The 21,238-nt window shown below is 50.7% G+C and overlaps 1 protein-coding gene across 3 annotated transcripts in view; it reads right to left on the bottom strand.

Annotated features, from left to right (window-relative positions):
- The window catches only part of Znf710 (zinc finger protein 710), a 68,811-nt gene extending 47,990 nt beyond the window's left edge, over positions 1 to 20,821 (bottom strand). For 2 of the 3 annotated variants that reach the window (XM_032893368.1, XM_032893369.1), the window contains exon 1: positions 20,625 to 20,821. In XM_032893368.1, coding sequence (XP_032749259.1) covers positions 20,625 to 20,806 — 182 coding nt within the window. In that variant the 5' untranslated portion in view covers positions 20,807 to 20,821. Of the gene's footprint in view, positions 1 to 19,124; positions 19,454 to 20,624 lie in introns of those variants that run through there. The other variant, XM_032893371.1, reaches the window with a different exon arrangement.
- Positions 20,822 to 21,238: the final 417 nt, after the last annotated feature.

Genomic DNA, 21,238 nt, shown 5'->3' on the forward strand with positions numbered 1-21,238 from the left:
TTCCCCAGGGGACTTCCACGCACAGATATGGCCAATTTGCTGGTCATGCCGGAGTGATGCCGGGCCAGAATCCTCTGGTAGGATGACAAGCCTTGGAGGATGTCTGAGCTTGACATTCTCAGCTTGCCTCACCGGTACCTCTATCTCCTGCCCCCAGCCTCTTCTCACGCGTCTTGCATTTTGCTTTGCAAGGCTCCCTTTGCCTGTTGGATGCCATCCCCATCAACCCCTGACCCCACCTCTCCCTACCCCTAGTAATGCTGAGCTGGAGATAAAAGTTCAGCATGAAAGCCCCTGTCCAGCATGTCAGCAGCCCCGGGTTCTACTCCTAGCAGTTCAAAAGCAAGCCAGGGGTAGCGGCTCTAGTCTGTAGTTCCAGTATTTGGGAGGCTAAGACAGGATGATCCTCACAATTTCAAAGTCAGCCTGGGCTACATTGCAAGACTGTGTGAACAAAACAAAAACAACAACGACAAAAAGCTACAACAAAAAGCTACAACATAAAACAACAACAACATCCCAGCTAATTCTATAAGCTCTTGTCTGTAAGTCCATCCATTATTACTTGTGGATTAGGGACAGAGACCATGATATGCACCGTTGTATCAGAGTTGGGCCAATGGAAGGTACATGGTAAATGATTAAATGAACAGAGATGAAAGGGAAATGTTTAAGAGATCAGAGGAACCAGGGCAGCGCAGACCCCTGACTTCACAGCCGAGATCCACAGGACCAATGAGAGCATTGAGCATAGACACTAAAAAGAGTTGCCCGTGCCCGGTTCACAGGCTTGTGAAACTAAGGCGTGGGAGGCTAGGGGACAAGGAGCCAAGACAGAAGCATACCTGTCCAGCTGCTGAGTCCTGTGACACATCTGTGGGTCCTTTCCTTCCCTCTGAGCCCAGGTCTACAGGGTCTTTTAGGTCAGGCCAGCACGGGTGAAAGCAGCCTGTATTTCCATGTAACAGTTTCAGTCTTCAGATGACTGAGCCGAGTTAGAAGTTAGATCACACTGACTCCATCTCAAGCCACACACAGCAGAGACCCTCACCCTTCGACCCATGGCTCCCCGCAGTGCTGAGGGTGGGCCAGACCGCCTCTCCTAGGATGCCCAAGTGGCTTAGTGCTTGCTTGTACCTTTGGTGGGTCCAACATCGTTAAAAGTAGTCCATTTCCCCCCAAATCTTAGCTGGCAGGTTCCATCTGAATCTATGATTGCAGAAGGGGATCTGTCATGTTCTATCACAAATGGGGGAGGGGCAGAGAGTAGGTTCGGGATGCGCGGCTGCTCAGGAGAGAGGGAGGACAGGGTAGATAAGGGATCTCATCCACCAGCAAGATAACAGGGATAGAGTGACAAAGGAGCTGGGAGCCTGGCGCTTGGAGAAAAGGAAGAGCATATTAAAATTTAAACAAAGCCCACCCGGGGGAAACATCCAGGCTCCCTCTCCTAACCTGTGCCTCTTTCTAGCTTCAGGTTCATATAAACTGAAATGACATCCTTCTCTTGGGGCTGGGGTTCGCGCTTTTGTTTTTTGTTATCCATTCGGGCAGTGGCAGCTGGCATACTGGGTCTCTTGGGGGAGGCAGTTTGGGCCTCCTCAAGCCTGTGGCCTTTCCAGGCAGGCTTAAAAGAAGACAGAAGACAGAAGACAGCAGGCTGGGCCCGGGGCCTCAGCTTGACAGAGGGTGCAGGAAGTGAGGAGAGTTTTTCTTACACGTGGACATGGCCAAACCACAGGCCTCCATATCAACAACAAAATGGTAAGAAAGACACTAAGGAGGGAAGGCCCAAAGCCCCCACCAACTACCATGACAAATAGACCATGCAGAGCAGGGGAAGGAAAAGGAGGAAGAGCCATTCAGGAGAAGGAACAGGAAGGCCCAGTTTAGCCTGCACGAAAGCTACTTCCTCAAGAAAGTCCGACTAACTTCCCTGTCTTCTCTTACCAGAGGATGACAGTGTGTGAGGGGCCCAAGTTTGGGCAGAAGCCTACACAGGATATCATCAAGCTCCTTCCACCCCAGAGGCCCAGCAAGACCAGCCTCTGCATCTTCCACAATGGTCTTTAGAGTTAGGACAGGATGTTTGTTTTAGGGTTATCTCCCTAGCAAAGAGAGGCCTGTTTCCTGAGAGTCTCCCTTCAGCCCTAGGTCCTAGTAAAAGGTTTCCCAGGGAACCACAGAATGCCCGAGGCTGGAAAGGACTTCAAGGCAGGGCCCAGACTTGGAGCCCAGGGTGCAAAATAGAGGCATAAAGATAGAACTTTCTCTCCAGGCTAACAGAGGCCAGCAATCAAAGGCTTCTTGCTATGTATATGGAAAAAGGACTTGGAAGAAAAATTCTTAAAGAGGAACCAAAATGCTATGGGCATTTCTGCAAGGCGATTTTACCACCAAACTTTGTCCTTGAGGGGAATATGGAGATGAATACTTAGAATCCCTGCACTCAGGAAGCTGAGTATTGAGCCAACCTGGGCTACACAGAGTTCCAGACTAGTCTGGACTACAAGGTGGATCCCTGTCTCCAAAAACCATGACACTGCCAACCAAACCCAGAAAACAGTCTAACTGCATAAGACTAAACTTTAGTGCTGAGGCTGGCACTCACCTGATTCCGTACACTGCTTGCTGTGCAGACATTAAGGTCTGAGTTTGATTCCCAGCACTCACATAAAGCCAGGCCCAGCAGTGAACTGCACTTACCCCAGCACTGGGCAGGTGGGGGCAGGGTGATCCCCAGGGCTTGGACAATCAAGATAATTGGTGAGTTCCAGGTTGAATGAGAGACCTTGTCTCAAAAACTAAGGCAGACAGCAATCGAGGAAGACATCCAATGTCAACCTCTGACTAAAACGCCCATCTACCAGCGCAACACAATGCTCTAAATCCTTTGCAAGTGGCTCCAAGGAGAATGTTTAACCCGCAGAGGATTTTAATTAAAAAACTAATTTAACATTGTTAATTAAGTAACAAGATGGCACAAACAGTACAATCTCACACTTTGAATTAAAATTTGCTGAAGGGGTGTATATACACTCTCCTTTTAAAATATTAATAATTATAGATCTTTTTGGGCATTTATTATGCTAACATTCTGCAATAAACTTCTTTGTAATAAGAAAAACGGTCATGCTGGGTAGTAGGTATGTGTCTTTAATCCCAGCACTCAGGAGGCAGGGGTAGATAAATATCTTAGTTCTAAGGCCAGCCTGGTCTACAGAGAGAGAGAAAGACAGCCAAGGCTACACAAAGAAATCCTGGCTCAAAAAAGCAACACAACACATAACAAACGAACGAAGAAAAAGGCCAGGCCAGAGAAGATGATAATTCTGATTACCTCTCCATATGTTATTTTACATGTTAATGTATGTATGCGATCTTAGGGGCAGTGCACTTGTGCACATGAATGCACGTGTTTATGCAGAGGCAGCATCAACACTGGATGCCTTTAATTGCTTCCCAGTTTCCTTTAAAGACAGTGTCTCTCGCTGAACCTGAAGCTCGCCAGACAGCATGGCTGCCAACAAACCCCAAAGGTCTGCCTGCTTCCCCGTCCCAGTGCTGAGATTACAGATAGGCACCCCTCTGCCTGACCTTTTACACGGTGCTAGGGATCTGAACTTGGGGTCCCATGTCTGTGAAGCAAGCACTTTCCCAACTGAGGCCTCTCCCCTCTTTTTGTTTATTTTGAGACAGGTTCTCACTCTAGAGTTCCTCACTGGCCCGATGGACAGATTGGCCTCGAACCCGTGGTTATTCCTATCTCAGCCTCCTGCAGAATTATATGTACCACCATGCATGGCTAATGCTATGAGAGAGAGAGAGAGAGAGAGAGAGAGAGATTTGAACTCAGAAATCCACCAGCTGCCCTGAGTGTTGGTATTAAAGGTGTGTGTATGTACCCCTGCCCAGCCAGAAGCTGGAATTAAAAAAATAACTGGACAGACACATCTTTAAACGACATTTGAGTCCTTTCAAGGACTACTGAGGAATGTTCCAGAAAAAAAAGGAAGGAATTAGAATTCTCCAGAAGGTCCCACCCAGCCAGTGCAGCCAGGGTAAAACTCTAGTACAGACTCACACGATCCTCCAATTTTTCTTTTTCCCAATTTCTTTTCTCTCTTTCTTTTCATTGTAGTTTTTTGTTTGTTTGGCTATCTGGTTTGTTTTTTTGTTTTTTGTTTTTTTTTCCACGCCAGGGTTTCCCTGTGTATCCCTGGCTCTCCTGGATTTCACCCTGTGAACCAGGCTGGCATCAACAATCCTCGTTTCTGAAGACAAATTCTGAGGACACAGCCCCTCTGCGGGCCCTCTTTGTGAGAGCAGAGGGTAGTGGGGCCGAGGCGCTGAGTGGGGAGGAAGCAAAGCCCATTTCTCTTATCCATTGTTTGAAGAAAGGGAGAACGACCAGTTTCATAGCTAGGTTTCCCTGTAGGACAGCTACCCAGCACTTATCCAGAAGATCGCGTGACATTGAAGGCCAGCCTGGGCAACACAGCAAGTCTGTCTTTCATAGAGAGAGGTAAGAGGATCCGGAGTTTATGGCCAGCCTGGGCTAAACAGCCAACTTAAGACCAGCTAAGGCTACATAATACTTCACCTCAAAAAGGCCAGGGGGCAGTTTCTGTGCTGAGATTTGTGGGCAGTGAAATCCTCATAAGTTCTGTAAAAGAAACAGGACACTGCCCACACGACAGGAACGCTCCCCACACAAGGATGGAGGAGGAGAAAAGATGGAGAAGAAGTTGGACACTGGATGTTTAGAGCGCCATGTTAGGAGTGGCCCTCATTCAAATGTGTCCTGGAGCTCAAGGAAGAAAAAACCCCAAACAGCACAAACTTAATTATTCAAGTGTCAGGAAAACCCCAGGAGCAAGGGAGGTGGCTGGATGTCTCGGCCGTGTCGTGACCAGAAGCTGAAGGCTTTAAAGTCTACCTCAAGTATCAACAAGTATCTCTATAGGGACACTTTACTAGGCACCTCCTCCCCACTCACACATCCAGCTCCATCGCTGGGAGATGGTCCATCAGACACAACATGGGAAGGTGGGCTGTTGGGAGGTGTCCCGGAAACCGGCAGGGGTACAGTGCACATCAGCTCACACTCGCAGATGCCAAGAACTTCTTACCCCTGTCAGCATCACAAGAGAGGACCGCCTCTCTCTGAAGAAGTATCAACTCGAACTTAGAAAATAAGTGACCCCACACACCAGGACCACAGGCACAGGATGGTTTTGTATATCTTTAAGCTACCAACCCCTTCTCTCCTTCCCCTCAGTTGTACAGTCTTGTACTACATACCGCCACCTCCCCTAGCTTTGTCCTCTACCCAGTATTTCTCTTCGGCAAAGGGAAAAGTATCCTGCTTTGAAAAATGATGCAAGGGCTGGAGAGATGGCTCAGTGGTTAAGAGCTCCAACTGCTCTTCCAGAGGTCCTGAGTTCAAATCCCAGCAACCACATGATGGCTCACAGCCATCTGATCTGATGCCCTCTTCTGGTGTGTCTGAAGAGAGCTACAGTGTACTTATATATAATAAATAAATCTTAAAAAAAAAAAAAGAAAAGAAAAACGATACAAGTATGTCTGAGACAAAAATAAAAACAAAAATTATCAGGCTGGAGAGATGGTTCCGTGGTTAAGAGCAGTGACTGCTCTTCCAGAGGTCCTGAGTTCAATTCCCAGCAACCACATGGTGGCTCACAACCATCTGTAATGGAATCTGATGCCCTCTTCTGTCTGGTGTGTCTGAAGACAGCTACAGAGTACTTATATATAATAAATCTTTTTTTAAAAAGTTTTATATATATATATATATCTTTCCCTGTAATTAAAGGCATGTCATCTAATTTATACCTCTGCATAGAAAAATACTTTTAAAAATTATCCTCCTGGCCCTTCTTCTCTCTCCCTGCCCCTTTCTTTTTTTCCCTCCCTTGCCCCTCCTCCTTTCCCCATGGTGACTTCCCTGGCCTTGGTCCTTGAGGCCAGTGAACTCACCCACCTGACAGCAGCTTCTAAATAAACCGGCCTTAATAAAAAAAAAAAAAAGATAATAATATAAGTCCTTCTGGAATCTTCCAAGTACTAAGTGCCTTTAGCTCTGAAAACTTCTTGACCATAAAACAAAGTCAAGGCATTGGCTTCAGAAACCAGGAAGTGATCTCTCTGGATACCTGGCAGCGGCCGGCACCTCCCCGAGGCCAGTTCACAGACAGTAAGTAGTAAAAGCTTCCTTGACATTTTGCTGGAGTTCAGACGTTCTGATGAAAGCTGGCCACTTCAAAGACAGGATTGCAGGGCCCATCTCTAATCTTCCTCATTGTGTCTGATGCAGCCGGCAGGGTATGGATGGGGCTTCCTTCCCCAGTATTACCTGAGCTTTGCCCAGGAGACACAGACGGGCTGAAGAGGCAGGAATAGGAATTTACACACATTCGACTGGGTCTAGGCCAAGGTAAATAGATGACCACAGGCTCTTGAGAATGAGACGTCAGTTTAAAAAAAGAGGCAGGCATGACGGAACGGCACACTCTTTTAAGCCCAGCACTCGGGAGGCAGAAGCAGGCAGATTTCTGAGTTTGAGGCCGGCGTAGTCTACAGAGAAAGTTTTAGGACAGCCAGGGTTACACAGAGAAAGTCTGCATTGAAAAAATAAACGAAAGAGGGCGGAGGAAGAAGAGGAGGAAAGAAGAGAACTTAGGCTGGAGAGATAGATGGCTCAGTGATTAAGAGCACTGGCTGCTTTTCCGGGGCATGGATTTGAATCCAGTACCCATACTGAGGTTTATAACCATCTGTAACTCACAGTTGCAGGGGATCCACACACGATCTAACCTCTGTGGGCACTACCACACACATCATGTATGTATGTACACATGCAGACAAAGCATTCTCACATGAAGAGAGCCGGGTGAGGTGGTTTATTCCTCCCTGTAGTCTAGAACTTAGGACTCTGCAGAAGGACCAGCCTACCCTGCACGATGTATTCCAAGCCAGCCTGTGCAACAGCGAGACACTTCTCTCAGAAAAGCAGGTGCCCTGGGGGTGGGGAGGATCTAGAAATAAGAGCCCAGTACTTCTGGGGTCCAACTAGATTTACTGCTGGGTTCCAAATCTCTCTCCATGAACTTGGAGAGTCATTTCAGACTTCTGTCCCTTGGTCTGTTAAAGGATAAAACTCCGGCTGATGAGATGCCTCAGACATAGAAGTGCTTCAAAAGCCTGATCCGAGCTGGATCCCTGGAACCCACACAAAGGTGGAGAGAATCAACAGACAGGACATTGTCCTCGCTTGACCTCTACATGTGTACCGTGACACATATATGCCTTCCCCCCAACACACACACACACACACAGACACACACACACTAAACAAAATCTTTAAAAAAAAAGCTTGCACAAGCTGCAGGGAGTCCTTGAAAGCTGAGAACACCTGGGAAACTTCCCCCGACCACATCAACTTCCTTCTTTAGGAATATTTGTTATCAGGTAATATATACACAAGGCACAAAATTCAAAACGCTCCCCTCTCGGGGAAAGCACTGTTTTAAGTCCCCAAAGCTCAGTCAGGCACTGCATCTTGTTTTCTTACTTAGAAAGATCCCCCTGGTCACCCCAAGTGTACATGGGCACAGAGTGGGACCTCGTTTCTTCCTCCTCCAATGACTGCAGGGAACCACATGGCGGTGACATGTTGTTCTCTGCTGATGGACAGGGTTCTGCCCTTTCTTTTCTTTTCCTTTCTCCCCTGCTTCTTTTTCTCCCTGAGACAGGGTTTCACAATGTAGCTCTGGATGTCCTAAAGTCCACTGTGCAGACCAAGCTGGCCTCAAAACCATAATTTTATGGTTTATGTCATAATTTTAAAATGTGTTTCTTGCACCTTCCTGGCTTCTGCTGGGGCCTTGTGCATGCCCGGCCAGCAATCGACCCCAGCCCCTGTATTATGAGAACTCACTCTGACGTTCCTCTTTCCTCTCCTCCAATTGATGGCCAGCTACCTCTAGATCGAGCTTTCCCTCCACAGCCCTCCCATCTCTTCATAGCGTTTGTGAGCCAAGACACTGGTGTTGCAGCAACATCCAGAAACGAGCACTGGATGTCGGGACCACTGACTGTGGGAGGGAGACCCGAAGTACCTTTCACTGGGCACTGAGATAGGAGCCAACAATCATAGGACGGGTGGTCTTATAACGTTCTCATTATTGTTGTTGTTATTAATTGATTTACCTTAAGAGTCTATTAATCAATGACTCCTCCCAATAGTGAGCCAGGCACTAGGGCTCCAGAAATAAGTAGCATGGCCCAGAGCTTTCAAAAAACTTGGCATGCAGTATGGGAGTCTGAGCCCTATATACCCCACCCCCATGCCCTCACACACACAACTAACAGGCAAGGCAACCGTGGCTCAGAGGCAGGGAAAGGCCAGCCGAGAACAGAATGCCTATCAGCCCAGCACTACCACTCAGGATAATAGGCAGATGCAGAAGTACCATCCTAAGCTGGGGGCTACCCCTGACTTCAGTGAGTCCCTGGTCAGCTACCGACACAAAGTGAGACCTTGTCTCAAAAAGCACGCAAGCTGCTAGTCATGGTGGAACAGGACTTTAACCCTAGCACTTGGGAAATAAAGGCAGGAAATCTCTACAAGTTCCAGGCCAACCAGGGCTATATTGTGAGACCTTGTCTCACAAACAAACGGGCAAATAATTAGAATTAATAATTAATTAACAATTCCTTTCAATTAAATATAAAGGAATGGGGGTTGGGGATTTAGCTCAGTGGTAGAGCGCTTGCCTAGCAAGCGCAAGGCCCTGGGTTCGGTCCCCAGCTCCGAAAAAAAGAAATATAAAGGAATATGGGGGACTAAATTTTGCAGGAGAGTATGGAGAAAGCGCATGAGACCTGTAGTGTGTATTCATGTATAAGGCGTACACGAGAGCGGGTGCACAGAGGGAGGCCTAACGGACTCAGATACATCCACCTTTTTTTCCTGAGAGGGTTTTTCATTGGCCTCTCCTCTCCCCAGTGCTGAAATTTCAAGCACACACTACACGTGACTTTCTTTTAAACTTTTGTTACATGGATCCTGGGGCTTAAACGCGGGTACTCCTAACCACTTTAACAACCTCAGTGTCTCCCTATCCCAGCAAGCAGTTTTAAGTCGGCCTGACAAAACTAGGACTTTGGCTCAAAAGAGAAGGCACTTGGCAACAAGTCATCCATTGGGGCACAAAGCCGGGTGTCAAGGGGTACAGGAAGGAAGGAGGCCGGTTCACGGTGAGTGGGGGTGGAGTGGGATGGTGGGGGTGGGCATCAGAAAGGGGGAGTTCCTTGGAGACTGTTAGCACCTAATTAATTTGTGGGATTAAAGAAGGGAAAGAAGCTGGGTGTGGTGATGCACGCCTTTGATCCCTGCACTCAGGGATACTGAGACCCTGTCTCCAAAAAAGAAAAAAAAGGGGGGGGCCTACTGTGACAAATGAATGTGACCAGAGATGTTGGGGACTTGCTATAAAAAGCCTTTCAAATCCCTTGTACTGTCTGGGAGGGGAGGGGGGCCAGGCACGACAGTGCTCACCTTTAATTCCAGTACTGAGTTTGAGGCTAGCCCTACATACTGAATTCTAGGACAGATAAGGCTATCTCAAAAAAGAAAAGAGAAAATTAGGTACGTACAGCCAGGCTTTTGGGAGGCACAGACTGGAAGACTACTACAAGTTTGGGGATCGACATCTAAGTTCCAGGTCAGCTAGAGCCAGACGATGAAGCTCTGTCTCAAAACAAAACTAGGGGCTAGGGGTGCAGCTCAGTAAGTGGCACAGGCTAGCATAAAATGCAGACTCCCGGGGTTGGGGATTTAGCTCAGTGGTAGAGCGCTTGCCTAGCAAGCGTAAGGCCCTGGGTTCGGTCCCCAGCTCCGAAAAAAAGAAAAAAGAAAAAAAAAAAAGCAGACTCCCATCCCCAGCACCACATGTGGATGGGGGCACATCTATGATCGCAGCTAAATAGATAAAACTATACCAAACGTAAATGGACTGAACTCACTTGTTAAACAGCACAGATGTCAGAATGTGTCATAAACCAAAGGCAGTCTAGCTGTGGGCTGTGCCCGGGGCATGTGGCCAAGGGAGAGCCCTCACCACTCAGGCTGAACCAGACGTGTGGAAGAAAGCCGAATGCTGAGGACTGGGGCCAGGGCACCCAAGTACAGCAAGGACAGGATGGGGGAAAGGGCGGAGATAACAGAATCAGAGGAAAAGGACCAGTGGGAAACCAGATCCAAGCGGGCCAGGCTCTTCCTGACATAAACCATGTCAGGCAGACAGGGAGGAAGAGGGGGGAAATGAATTCTAGTGTGAAGGGAGACACACAGGAAAGGAACTGGGAGACTGGCTTGTCCTCAAGTGTAGACAGAAACCTAGAGCCCAGGATGAGGGAAGCCCATTCCTACAGAGGCGGCCTGGGCAGGACTTGATGGGAGGCAGGGGGAACAGCCTAGGGAGGCAGGCATAGGTTTTCTGCTTGGGCAAGGGTGAAGGGGCCGGATTCCAGTAGGGCTGTGTGGAGCGAGGACAAGTCAAGGAAGGCATTTCCACAGGGGTCAGAAGCTAATAGAGTCGCAAAGATGGGACAAAGCATTTGTCAACAAGACAGTTTGTAAGCCCAAGGCCCACTATCGGAATCACAAAGTGAGATTAACCAACCACGCCACTGGCTTCTAAAGGGCACCTGACAGTTCTCAAGAGGCCAGTTGGTTGAGGTCTGTAGGAAGACATGCTGGTGTGACATAATCCCAGCAGTCAAGTTTGCCTGTTGTGTTTTTCCAGGCATGCAGAACCTCCTTCACAACCAGGAAGCTATGCCATCCCTGTCCTACTGGAAATGGGATGGTCACTGGGGTGGCACCCAAGCCCACGCCCTTCCCCACCCCCAGACGATCCACACACAAGCAAAAGTCATCGCCGAAGTTAGTTTTACATCTGGGCATTCTCGCTGTCTGTAGAGATCTTTCTGACCTCATTTTGACTCTGTAGTTCCTAACTAGGGGTTCAGAGGGAAGACTGTTGGGCCACCGTGATCTCTTACGCTCAGCTCGGACTGCTTGGAAAATCCTCACATTTCCCACAGCTCTCTGCGCACTCCCAGAAATAAACACACAATAGAGCATATATATTTAATACCAGGAACCCGTACAATGGCGGGTATGAAAGACAGAACCAAAACCCTCTTAAAGGCTGCCCCACTTCTGAGAGTGATTTGACCCCGTTTGCAAACATGTTATAAGGAAAAATCATATGCATGAAAATTCAGATAGCATAGGAAAGAGTAAAGGAGACAGAAGGCCTCGGTGCTGCCGGTAAGGCACTGAGGGGTGGGGGAAGGGTCGGCTCTGGGAGCACCACACATTAATTAGGAGGTAATAAAACCAGTTATTTCACCTTATGATGCTGCTGACATGCATGTGGCCAGCTTTGGTTCTAACACCCTTTAATCTGTTCCGTTTGGGGATCTACCCCAATTTCCTCTTGCAACCCCTTCCCCTAATTCAAGGGTGCAATTCTTCAAAGGCTTTCCTTCCAGAATGTTTAGTCTTCAAGGCTGCAGTAACCTTGTTTGCTAATTCTTTGCTTTGCAAATAAGAGGTTGGATGCAATGAGGACATGGGTTTTCAGAGGCAGTCTGGGAACCTGGCCCCATCCCATCTGTTTCCTTAGGAAAAACCTTCCTGTCACAATATATGAACAATTAGGAGATGCTTACAAGGGGAGTTGGGGGAGGGGCTCTATAACCTCTCTCTATCTCACCCCTATCCTACCTGTGCCCAATGCTTGCTACATAGGACTTCCGGAAAGTTACTGTTTAAAGGAGCTAATTTAAATATCTAAACAGCGCTCCAAACAGTAGCACAGGCCTGCCTGCAATCCCAGCACTCAGGAAGTGTAGGAAGGGGCATTAAGAGTTCGAGGCCAGTTTCAGGTACATGGCAAGATGAAGGGCAGCCTGAACCTATGCAGTTCTTTCTCGATTTCTACTCCCCACAAAAGAATGAATGAATGAATGAATGAGCTACTAGGCAGTATGTCAAGTACTTAGAATTGTGCCTTGCATATATATAGTAAGCATTGTCCTGGGTGATGCCTCCTTGGGAGGCTGAGGAGGAGGATTACAAGTCTCCCTGGGCTGTGTGACAAGGCAAGTTGAAGGCTAGCAATTTGGTAAGACCTTGTCTCAAAAAAGGGCCAGCAAGACAAGGTTCAGAGGATAAAAGTGCTTGCCACCGAGCCAACGACCTGAGTTCGATCCCCAAGGCCCACATGGTAGTAGGAGGGAACTGACTCCCACAAGGTGTCCTCTGACCTCCTCACGCACACACACACACCCTCTCCCCCATATAATTTTTTTTAAATGAAAGTGAAAGAAAAAAGAAGAAGAAAGGGCTAGAAGTATAGTCGGTGGTCATGCTCTTGCCTTGCATTCATCAGACCCTGGGTTCTATGACCAGAGCTGAGCCTAGACCAGTGCTTCTCAACCCCCCCAATGCTGGGACCCTTCAATACAGTCCAGTTCCTCAAGTTACAGTGCCCCCCACAACCATAACTGGGATTTTGCTACTGTTATGAACTGTAATGTAAATATCTGATATACAGGCTACCTGATAGGAGACCCCTGTGAAAGTGTTGTCACACACACACACACACACACACACACACACACACACACACACACTCACCATGCCCGAAGGGGTCCCAAACCACAATTAAGAACTGAACTCCCTGAAGCTAATGAGTACCGCAGTCTTTTCCAGAATACCACATACATGACCTGCATGGCTTCAGGTAAGAACCCCAGCCGCCCGCCGCCCCCCCTCCCTCCGCTGCAAGCACCCCCCCCATCCAGCCCCTCCCTGCAGTGACTTCAGGAGGCCAGGGACAAAAGTTCTGAGGCAATTCGAAAATGACTAAGTTTGAACCCATAGAACCACGGAGCAGGTTTCCCCATGCGGTTTTAACTTCCACTTCTGGCAGAAACCTTACACCTCCCTTCCCTAAAGCCCTTTGACCTTGCCCGGTTTTTCTTACTCCGGGCTAAATCTCCCTGCGTGTAGTCTGTGGCACAGAGCTCCAATACTTCTTACAACTCACTCTGATACTTCTCCAAAGCCCTGAAGGTGCCTGAGTGCCTACTAAGGGAAAAGGGGAGTCCCCAGGAAGGCAACTCGGGGTGAGGCCCTGGCCCTCCACAAGCTCGGTGACAGCAGAAAGCTCCAAAATCTAAGGGTCAGAGCCACCAGAAGGGACCTATGAGATTGCCTAATTCCCTGCTACTTGCCAGAGAAGTTGTTCCAGGTCACACCACTCCTCGCCTGCGAAACTAACAACCTCCCAGTTCAGGACACCCATTCACCTGGGGAGCCGCCTCCTTGGTGCTCTCGTTAAAAGGAAGCTTCCGCAAACCTGCGAGGAGCCCAGGAGTCTGCATTTCTACCAAGCTCCCAGGTAATCACATAGGAAAGAGTAAGATGCATATCAAAGTGAACACACTAAGCCAGGCCGGATGGCATGTGCCTGGAATCCTATGGGAGGCCATGCACGTAAGGCAAGCATGGTAAGGTAACACATGCCTGCAATCCCAGCATTTACCTTCTAACGCAGTTCAGGTGTTCAAGGCCAGTCTCCGAGCTACACAGCAAGTTGAGGCTAGCTTTGGTTACTAAAAACAAGCAAACAAAAACCCAGCAGTAGGGGAGAGACACTGTCAGCAGGATAGCTTTGAAGGTTAAGGCACTGGCTGCCAAGCCTAAATAACCTGAGTTCAGTCCCCCGGGATCCACACCGTGGAACTGACTCCCACACAATGCACCATGGCACCCTTATGCCCAAACACATACATAATAAAGTAATAAAAGGTTTGGGAAGGCTTTTGGGTTAGACTTGTACAAGCTGTCTAGCCCCTTCCATTATTATCCAGAGGGCCTTTCTCTTCTTTACTGTCTCTATTTCCGAAGCCAGAAAAAAACTGAGTATACCCCCCTGGTTATAAAGCCCTCCATCCAAGCCGCTTCAGATATCCTTTCTTCAGGAACTGTCCCTCTACCCCTCCCTCCCTAATTATTGGCTCCTATGCCTCTGAACTTTTTCCTTTGAAGCATTATAACAACTATAATTAAAGAGTATTTGTGTAATTATTCGTTTAATGTCTGTCTCCCAGACAGAATGCAAGTCCCCAGAGGACAGGATAGCAAAGTGCCTAGAACCACGGACTGCCCCAAAACAAGCAGCTGCTGGGCCCTACTCTTCGCTGGGCCAGCACTCTGGACTTTACACCCGTGGGACATCTGCTGGAGACCTCAGCAGATGGTGACTGCCCCTGTGTGTGTGTGTGTGTGTGTGTGTGTGTGTGTGTGGTGTGTGTGTAGGTGTGTTCCATGTGGGTGCATTTGTGTGTGCAGGTGCCTATGTTTGCATGCAGGTGGAGGCCAGAGTGTCCTCCTTCAGGCACCATCTACCTTGTATTGTGAGGTAATCTCCTGGACTAGTTAGACTGGCCAGCCAGAGAGTCCCAGCAATCCTCCTGTCTCCACGGTCCCAATTCTGGAGTTACAAGTGTGTGCACCATAGAATTCATGTGGGTGCTGGCTGATCTGCTAACTCACAAGAACTTTACTGCCTGGGCCATTTCCCCAACGCTCAACAGTGCATTCCTTAACTTTAGATTTCCCGTCCATTGAAATGTATTCCAATAGGGTAGGGATGTAGCTCAGCAGTACTGCACATGAGCAAACCCTGGATCTGATTCCCGGCGTCACCTGTGTTCATGTGTGTGCAATTCTTGTCAAGTACAAAGACAGTCCTGACCCAGTACTGCTACTGGAAAGTAATTAGGCCCTGGAAAATAAGCACGCCCTAGTCAGCAGAGGCTCTGTTGCACACGGACAATCTCTCTCCCTCTCCCCGTCTCTCTCTGTTTTTTTGAGACAGATTTTCTCTGTGTAGCCCTGGCTGTCCAGGAACTCACTCTGTAGACCAGGCTGGCCTCGGAACTCAGAGATCCTCCTGCCTCTGCCTCCCGGGAGTGCTGGGATTAAAAGTGTGTGACACCATCGCCCGTTGACAATTTATCCTTCCACTAACCTTTAATGAGAACCTAAAGGCTCCTTTGAATGAGTGGAGAGGCCTGACCATGTGATCATTCTAGGGAAGCAAAGTCAGAAGTCGGTCTGCCTGTCGCTGAGATACCAGCTCTGTGCCCCGGGACAAATGACTTAACGGATCTGTGCTGTTTCCCGGGCCACCGAATGAGAATGGTAATGTTTGCCAGCGCCCACAAGGACGATGGGAGATGACACATATATATTCTTTAGCATAATCCTGGGCCTGAATACCTGATTATATTATTCTCCCAGTGTCTGAGTCCAATTCGAAACCTCTCTATTGTCTTGTAGAAGTCTCCACCCCGTGGCTCCACCCACTCAGGATCCACTTTCCCAACCCCCTCCTGCCTTACCTGTCTGGAGCTTGTTTGAAACAATGAATCACAGCACAACTCTGCAGCTCCCATCAATCACTTCCCTGGCCCTGCCTCTGTGTGTCATTTCTGAGCTCCTCCAGGGAGGGAAATGGTTTTCCTAATGTCCAGAACATCATTCAACAAGTATTTATGAAAGGCCAACTATATATTAGTCTTACAAGGGCTTAGCGGTGGACAAAGCAAATAAGCAATAAATACATAAATAAGATGGGGTGTGTGTGTGGGGGAATCCAAGGTCTCTGCCCCACTAAGCATTCCAGCAAATCTAAACCCTGAATGGAGAACGAGTGGCGGAGGCCCTTCCTTCTTCCCCCGTTCTTCCTCTCTGGCCAACCCTAAATAAACTATGCACAAGTACAAAGTATGAAGAAAGTATTCAGGATCAAAACCCGGTAATTTAGGAACATCCTGATGACTAAACTTCTACCCTGCTGTACTGCTAGACTTTAAAGGAGTCAGTGTTAAAATAGCAAGCTCTCCCAATAATTGCCCTGGCCTGCCCAGTTCTCCAGAGCAGCATGTACGCATACCTAGAAAATAAGGCAATGCTACCTCAGCCTGCACATGCACTACCAGCCTGTGGCTTCATGTCCTTGCAGCCATTTATGTGTGGCTGGGAAGCCCTAGCAGCAGTAAAATAATGGCCTTGAGGAGAGGGTACTGGAAACAGATCCCAGGGGCTCGGATTTGGGTGCCTTCCCGACTACTGACTCTGAGGTCAACGGGGTGATCTTTCTGCCTTGGTTGTTTTTAAACAACCTCTCTAGGTCTTCTAGCTTTGAAATCAAAGGAATGGCTCACAGAGACCTTGCAGACTCGGAATGGTTCCTTTTGCAAACTGAGTAACTTGCTTGGGGCCTAGCCTTGGAAAGACATGAGGGATCTGTGGGTGACCAAGCCAAAGGAGGAACCTGCACCAAAAGTCAGCGCCGGGTGCAGGGGGTAGAGTGGGCCTTTCCACTGGTGTCTTCTGGAATGCAATGGATTCTTCCTTTTCGTTTACCAGGATTCTAATGGTTCTCAACCTTCCTAATGCTGCCAGACTTTAATACAGACCTGGTGACCCCCAGCCATAAAATTATCTCATTGCTACTACCTAACTGCATTTTGTGAATATAATGTAAATATATGATATGACACCCCCCACAGGTCTTCTAGAAAAAAAGAGCTATGCTAGAGCCAGGCCTGTAATCTCAGCACTTGGGAGCTCGAGACAGGAGGGTCACCAATTCACAGCCAGTCGGGGCTAGGTAGTGATACTGTCTCAAAAGGAGCAGGCTTACTAGAAATGATCTCCAGACCACAAGGCAAACCTAAACTAGAAGCTATCTGGTGATCCTTTTTTTCCCCCTCTCCAACTCAAAAGGTATCAAGACCTTGTCTGTCTCCTTGGCTCTAAACAAGGAGCCTAAAATAAAATGAATGCCTGGTTGTGATCCGAGGGACCTGAGCAAACAAATGCCTCCTACACCACGGGGCCAAGGGTCAGCTCAGAACAGCTTGGAGAAGACAACCAAGACACTCTAGATGACAGACTGTCCCCACCCCAACTCACTGAAACTCTTGGCACATGGTCACTCAGGAAACCAGGCCAGACTGGCCATTCTCCCTACCCCAAAGCAAGCAGCTCTACCCAGTGGCCTCCTGCAGCAAAGCCAGCTCTGCAAGGTGGCTGGAGCTGTAAGGGATCAATTCAAGGTTGTGCTCCAAGAACAGCAGGTGCCCGGCCCAGGGTTACTAGTGGGACGAGAGAGCAGATAAAACCACTAAGCAAAGGTCTCAAAGGTAAATCTGCTTTAAAACAAGTGAAAAAGATGAAGGTCAAAATCAAAACCAGACAGGCCCATCAGCTTTGATGAGCATACACTCACATCTAAAGACGGTTAAGGACATTTATTTCCCCCTTCTCAGACCAGCTCCCTGGACCTTTGAAGGTCCCTTAGGAAGACCCTCTAACCCCCACTCCTGTTCCCATACACCAGTTCTTCTCTTTGGCAGAAATGAACTTCGCTTTTTACTTACACACGTACAAAGGCAAGGCTGAGAGGGCAGCGTCAAAGCTGGCTGGATGACCCCCAACAGCACAAAGTCCTCTGCACACCTGTGGGGGAGTTTTGTGAGCTTCCGAGGTACCCACAGGGACTAGTTAAGTCTTCAGGTGGACAGAGGCAGAGAGTTTCCATTGTAAACGGAAAGAAAGGGGCTCAGGGTGCCCTTCGAAGATAGGGCCCAGGGCCCGCAGGTCAAGTGTCCCCTCACTGGCAGGCTGGCCGCTAAGACCGTGATAGAACTCCGCAGTGTCCGGATAAAAACACACCCAAGGCTACCGCTTGGCCTGGTCGGAACCATCTCGCAGGGCGTAGAGATACATTAATGACCGTTTTGGATTAGTTAAAGCCCACACAAGCACCTCCCTGGCCTCTTAAATCTTCCCAAACTACAGTTTAGACTGGAGGGAAGCAGTTGCAGGGACCATAAAAGTCATCTTAAAAGGCAAGTTGAAAAAAAAAAAAGAAAAAGAAAAGAAAGAAAACCAACAACCCGCTACGCACGAGTTAGCAAGTCCGCAGCTGGGGGGTAAGGGGGGTGGCACCGAGGCCGGCTCGATGGGGTCTGAGAGTCGTGGAAGGAAGACCACCCGATTCGGGGGGCTCCTCCGTCTGACGCCGACGATCACGCCCCACAGCTCCGTCCAATTAGGAAAATGACCGCGAGGAGAGGGAGAGGGGGCGGCGAGGAAGGGAGGCCGAGCCACGGGAGGCTCGAGATCAGCCGTGGGGATCTACCCACCCGTTCCCGGCACCGGGCGAGCGCTTTCAACAGGTCGGAGCCGAGGCCACCGAGGGGGGCCCGGGTCCCACCATACCCGGCTGGGGACGCCCGCTGCCCTCGAGGGGCGCCCGGCACGCCAGCTGCGCGCTGCGCCCTCACCACCCTGCCGGCCCGGCCGCGCGGCCACCCCACCCGCTCCCGGAGTAAAAAGTTTGTGGGCAGCCGCAGGGGCGGGGCGGCGAGGGGTGAAACTTTGAGTCCCGGGCCGGGTGCGGGGGGAGCGTCCCCGAGCGCCGCGACACCCACGTGCGGGTCGGAGACCGCCGCCGCCGCCTCCCCGGCCTCCCGCGCCGCCGCCGCGCTTTCCTTTCATTTTGCTTCTCTGCCTGTGCCTCTGCCTCTCTGCCCCTCTCTCCCTCTCTCCTCTCTCTCCTCTCTCCTCTCTCCTCTCTCTCTCTCTCTCTCTCTCTCTCTCTCTCTCTCTCTCTCTCTCTCTCTCTCTCTCTCTCTCTCCCTCTCTCTCCCCTCTCCCTCCCTTCCCCTTCCCCCCTCCCTCCTCCCCCCCCCCCTCCAGACGCCATCTCTCCCTCTTTCCCCCCCTCTCTCGCTCCAGCTCTCCGGCATGAGGGAATGTGGAAGTGAAAGGAAAAGACGACATGTTTGCAGCGCGGCTGCGGGCCTGCGCGCCGCCGTCCCCGGGGAGAGGCGGGGGGCGGGTCGACCGCGGCCGCAGCGACCCACCCCGCGCCCCCAGCCACCCTGCCGCGGGCCGCCCGGGGGGGCTGGTGGGGCCGCGGGCCGCACGGGACACTCACCCTGGGTCCGGGCGCGGCTCCTCGCGCTGGGGGCCCTCGGCTGGCCGGGCCGGGCGGGCCGGGGGCTCCTGCTGCCCACCGCCCGGGTTGCTGCTGCGCGCCGCCTCCACGCGCGCCCGCCCTGCTCTGCCACCCTCCCTCCGGCTCCTCTCTTTCTCCCCCTCTCTCTCTCCCTCCTGCTCTCTCTCGCGCTCGCTCGCTCTCTCGCTCGCGCTCTCTCCCTCCCTGGAAGAAGGGAATGAGGCAGGGCTGACGTGAAGGGATGCTAAACAGCTCCTCCTAAGCCAGCTCGCAGAGGAAGAGAGACAGAAAAGCAGCCCTTTTATCTCTCTTTTGTTTTCTCACTTCCTTCCACCCCCCCAGCACCCCCCTCTCGTCGGCCCAAGTTTTCTTTTTCTCTTTCTACCGCAGAGAGGATTTTTCTTCTTTTCTTTCTCTTTCTCTCGCTGCAACTCTCCTACTCGAATTGCAAGCCTAGAGGCTTCTCTTTTTTTTTCTTCCCCTTCCCTCTTTTCTTCCTCCTTCCTCCTTTCTTATTTCTCTAAAAGGGTTTTGTTTGCTGTGGGAGTTTCGTTTGAAAATCGAGTCACGCCTTTTTCCTTCTTTTCTTTCTCTCCCTCTTTTTTTTTCCCCTCCTCTCAGCAGAAAAGGGGAACAAAGATTAACAAGCGGGGGAGAAGGGAGCGTCAGAACCTCGCATGGAAATGGGGGGGCTGTCCCTGCCAGGCACAAAGGGGGCTCGAGAGAACAGCCCCCCCAGGAAGTCTGGGGTGTCCTATCCCAAAGAAGAGCCAATGGGGTGGGGGTCCAGGGGAGCCCCTGAGTGCCCAGTCCTTCCGAAATACGGGCAGAGGCTGAGCCTGCCCCCTTCCCAGTCGGGTGGAAGCTGGGGGTGCTGTTCACTTAATATATTTTTTAAGTGGGCAGATGGGACTTAGAGCCAACGTCGCCGCAGAGCCCTGAACAGTAAAGAGCCTTTAAACAGCTGTTCGCTGAGCCCTGGACGGTCAGACTCGAGGGAACGGCTCCGGCTGCTATCGCCGGGCCCCGGGTGCGAATGGGGTTCAGAGGAGTTCGGGGCCCCTCGCGTCCTCCCCAAGCCCAGGGCCTAAGCTTGACCCCGGGGTGCACTGCTGGGGGGCGCCGAGGCGTGGTCGTTCGCTAAGGTCTGGGCCCTTGTGGCTCCCCGCGGTGCCCGGGGTTCGGCGTAGCCTGGCCTCCTCCCAACTCTGGGACAGGCCGGACACCCCGCCTCCAACCTCCCGGACACCCGCCACTCAGAGCTGCGCCGCTCGACTCCGACGCATGGGCGGGTACGGAGCCCGCGGACAGAGCCGGGCAGTGTCGCCACCAAGGGTCAATTATTCATGGGGCGCCTGGGCGTGCTCCCAAGACCAGCTCTGTCTTCGGCTTCTCCGGAGGAGTGGAGACAACACGGGGGAAAAGTTCCCAGAGCAAAGTTGGCCACATTTCTTATTTTCCCAAGTAAGTATTGAGCACCTGCTGGATGCCTGGCCCTTGGACTGGGGCTGCAGCTGGGCGAGAAACGTGAGGTCTCGGCGGGCCCAGACAAAGCGAGGGAAGCTGCGGCTCCGGACCAGGTCACCGAGCAGAAGGGAAGCCTGGATCCTCTCCCCTCCCTGTGCTCTTCCTTCCCCTTCCCTCCTTCCTCCGGGCTGCATCTCCTTGGCTCCACCCCTTCTCATCAATTCCTCCCACACTTCCCTGCTCTCCCTGGCTTTTCACTGGAGGGTCCCTTCTCCCAGCGAGGAGCAGATGCCGAGCCCCATTGTCTCTCCCCCAATGACTGCAGCCTCCCAGGGATAGGACCAGCCACTCCTTCCCCTCCCCCCAGCCCAAAGGCCTGGGTCTTTACTGACAGGAGCCCCAAGGCCACTGCCCCTCGCCCCACCCTACACCAGCTCACGGAGCTGTGAGCAATGACTCCAGTCACTCAGAACATGATTTATTTCTGGCAAGGAGTGAGAAAACAGAAGCCAGAGAGTTTGATTCAGCAAGAAGGACCCCGTGATTTCAGGCTTAGCACACTGGGCCTCTAGTGACCCCAGCATCTTCACCACCCTTGCAGTAGGGAATGCAAGAAGCCACAGTTG

Source organism: Rattus rattus, chromosome 2, assembly GCF_011064425.1.
Source record: "Rattus rattus isolate New Zealand chromosome 2, Rrattus_CSIRO_v1, whole genome shotgun sequence".
Lineage (NCBI taxonomy): Eukaryota > Metazoa > Chordata > Mammalia > Rodentia > Muridae > Rattus > Rattus rattus.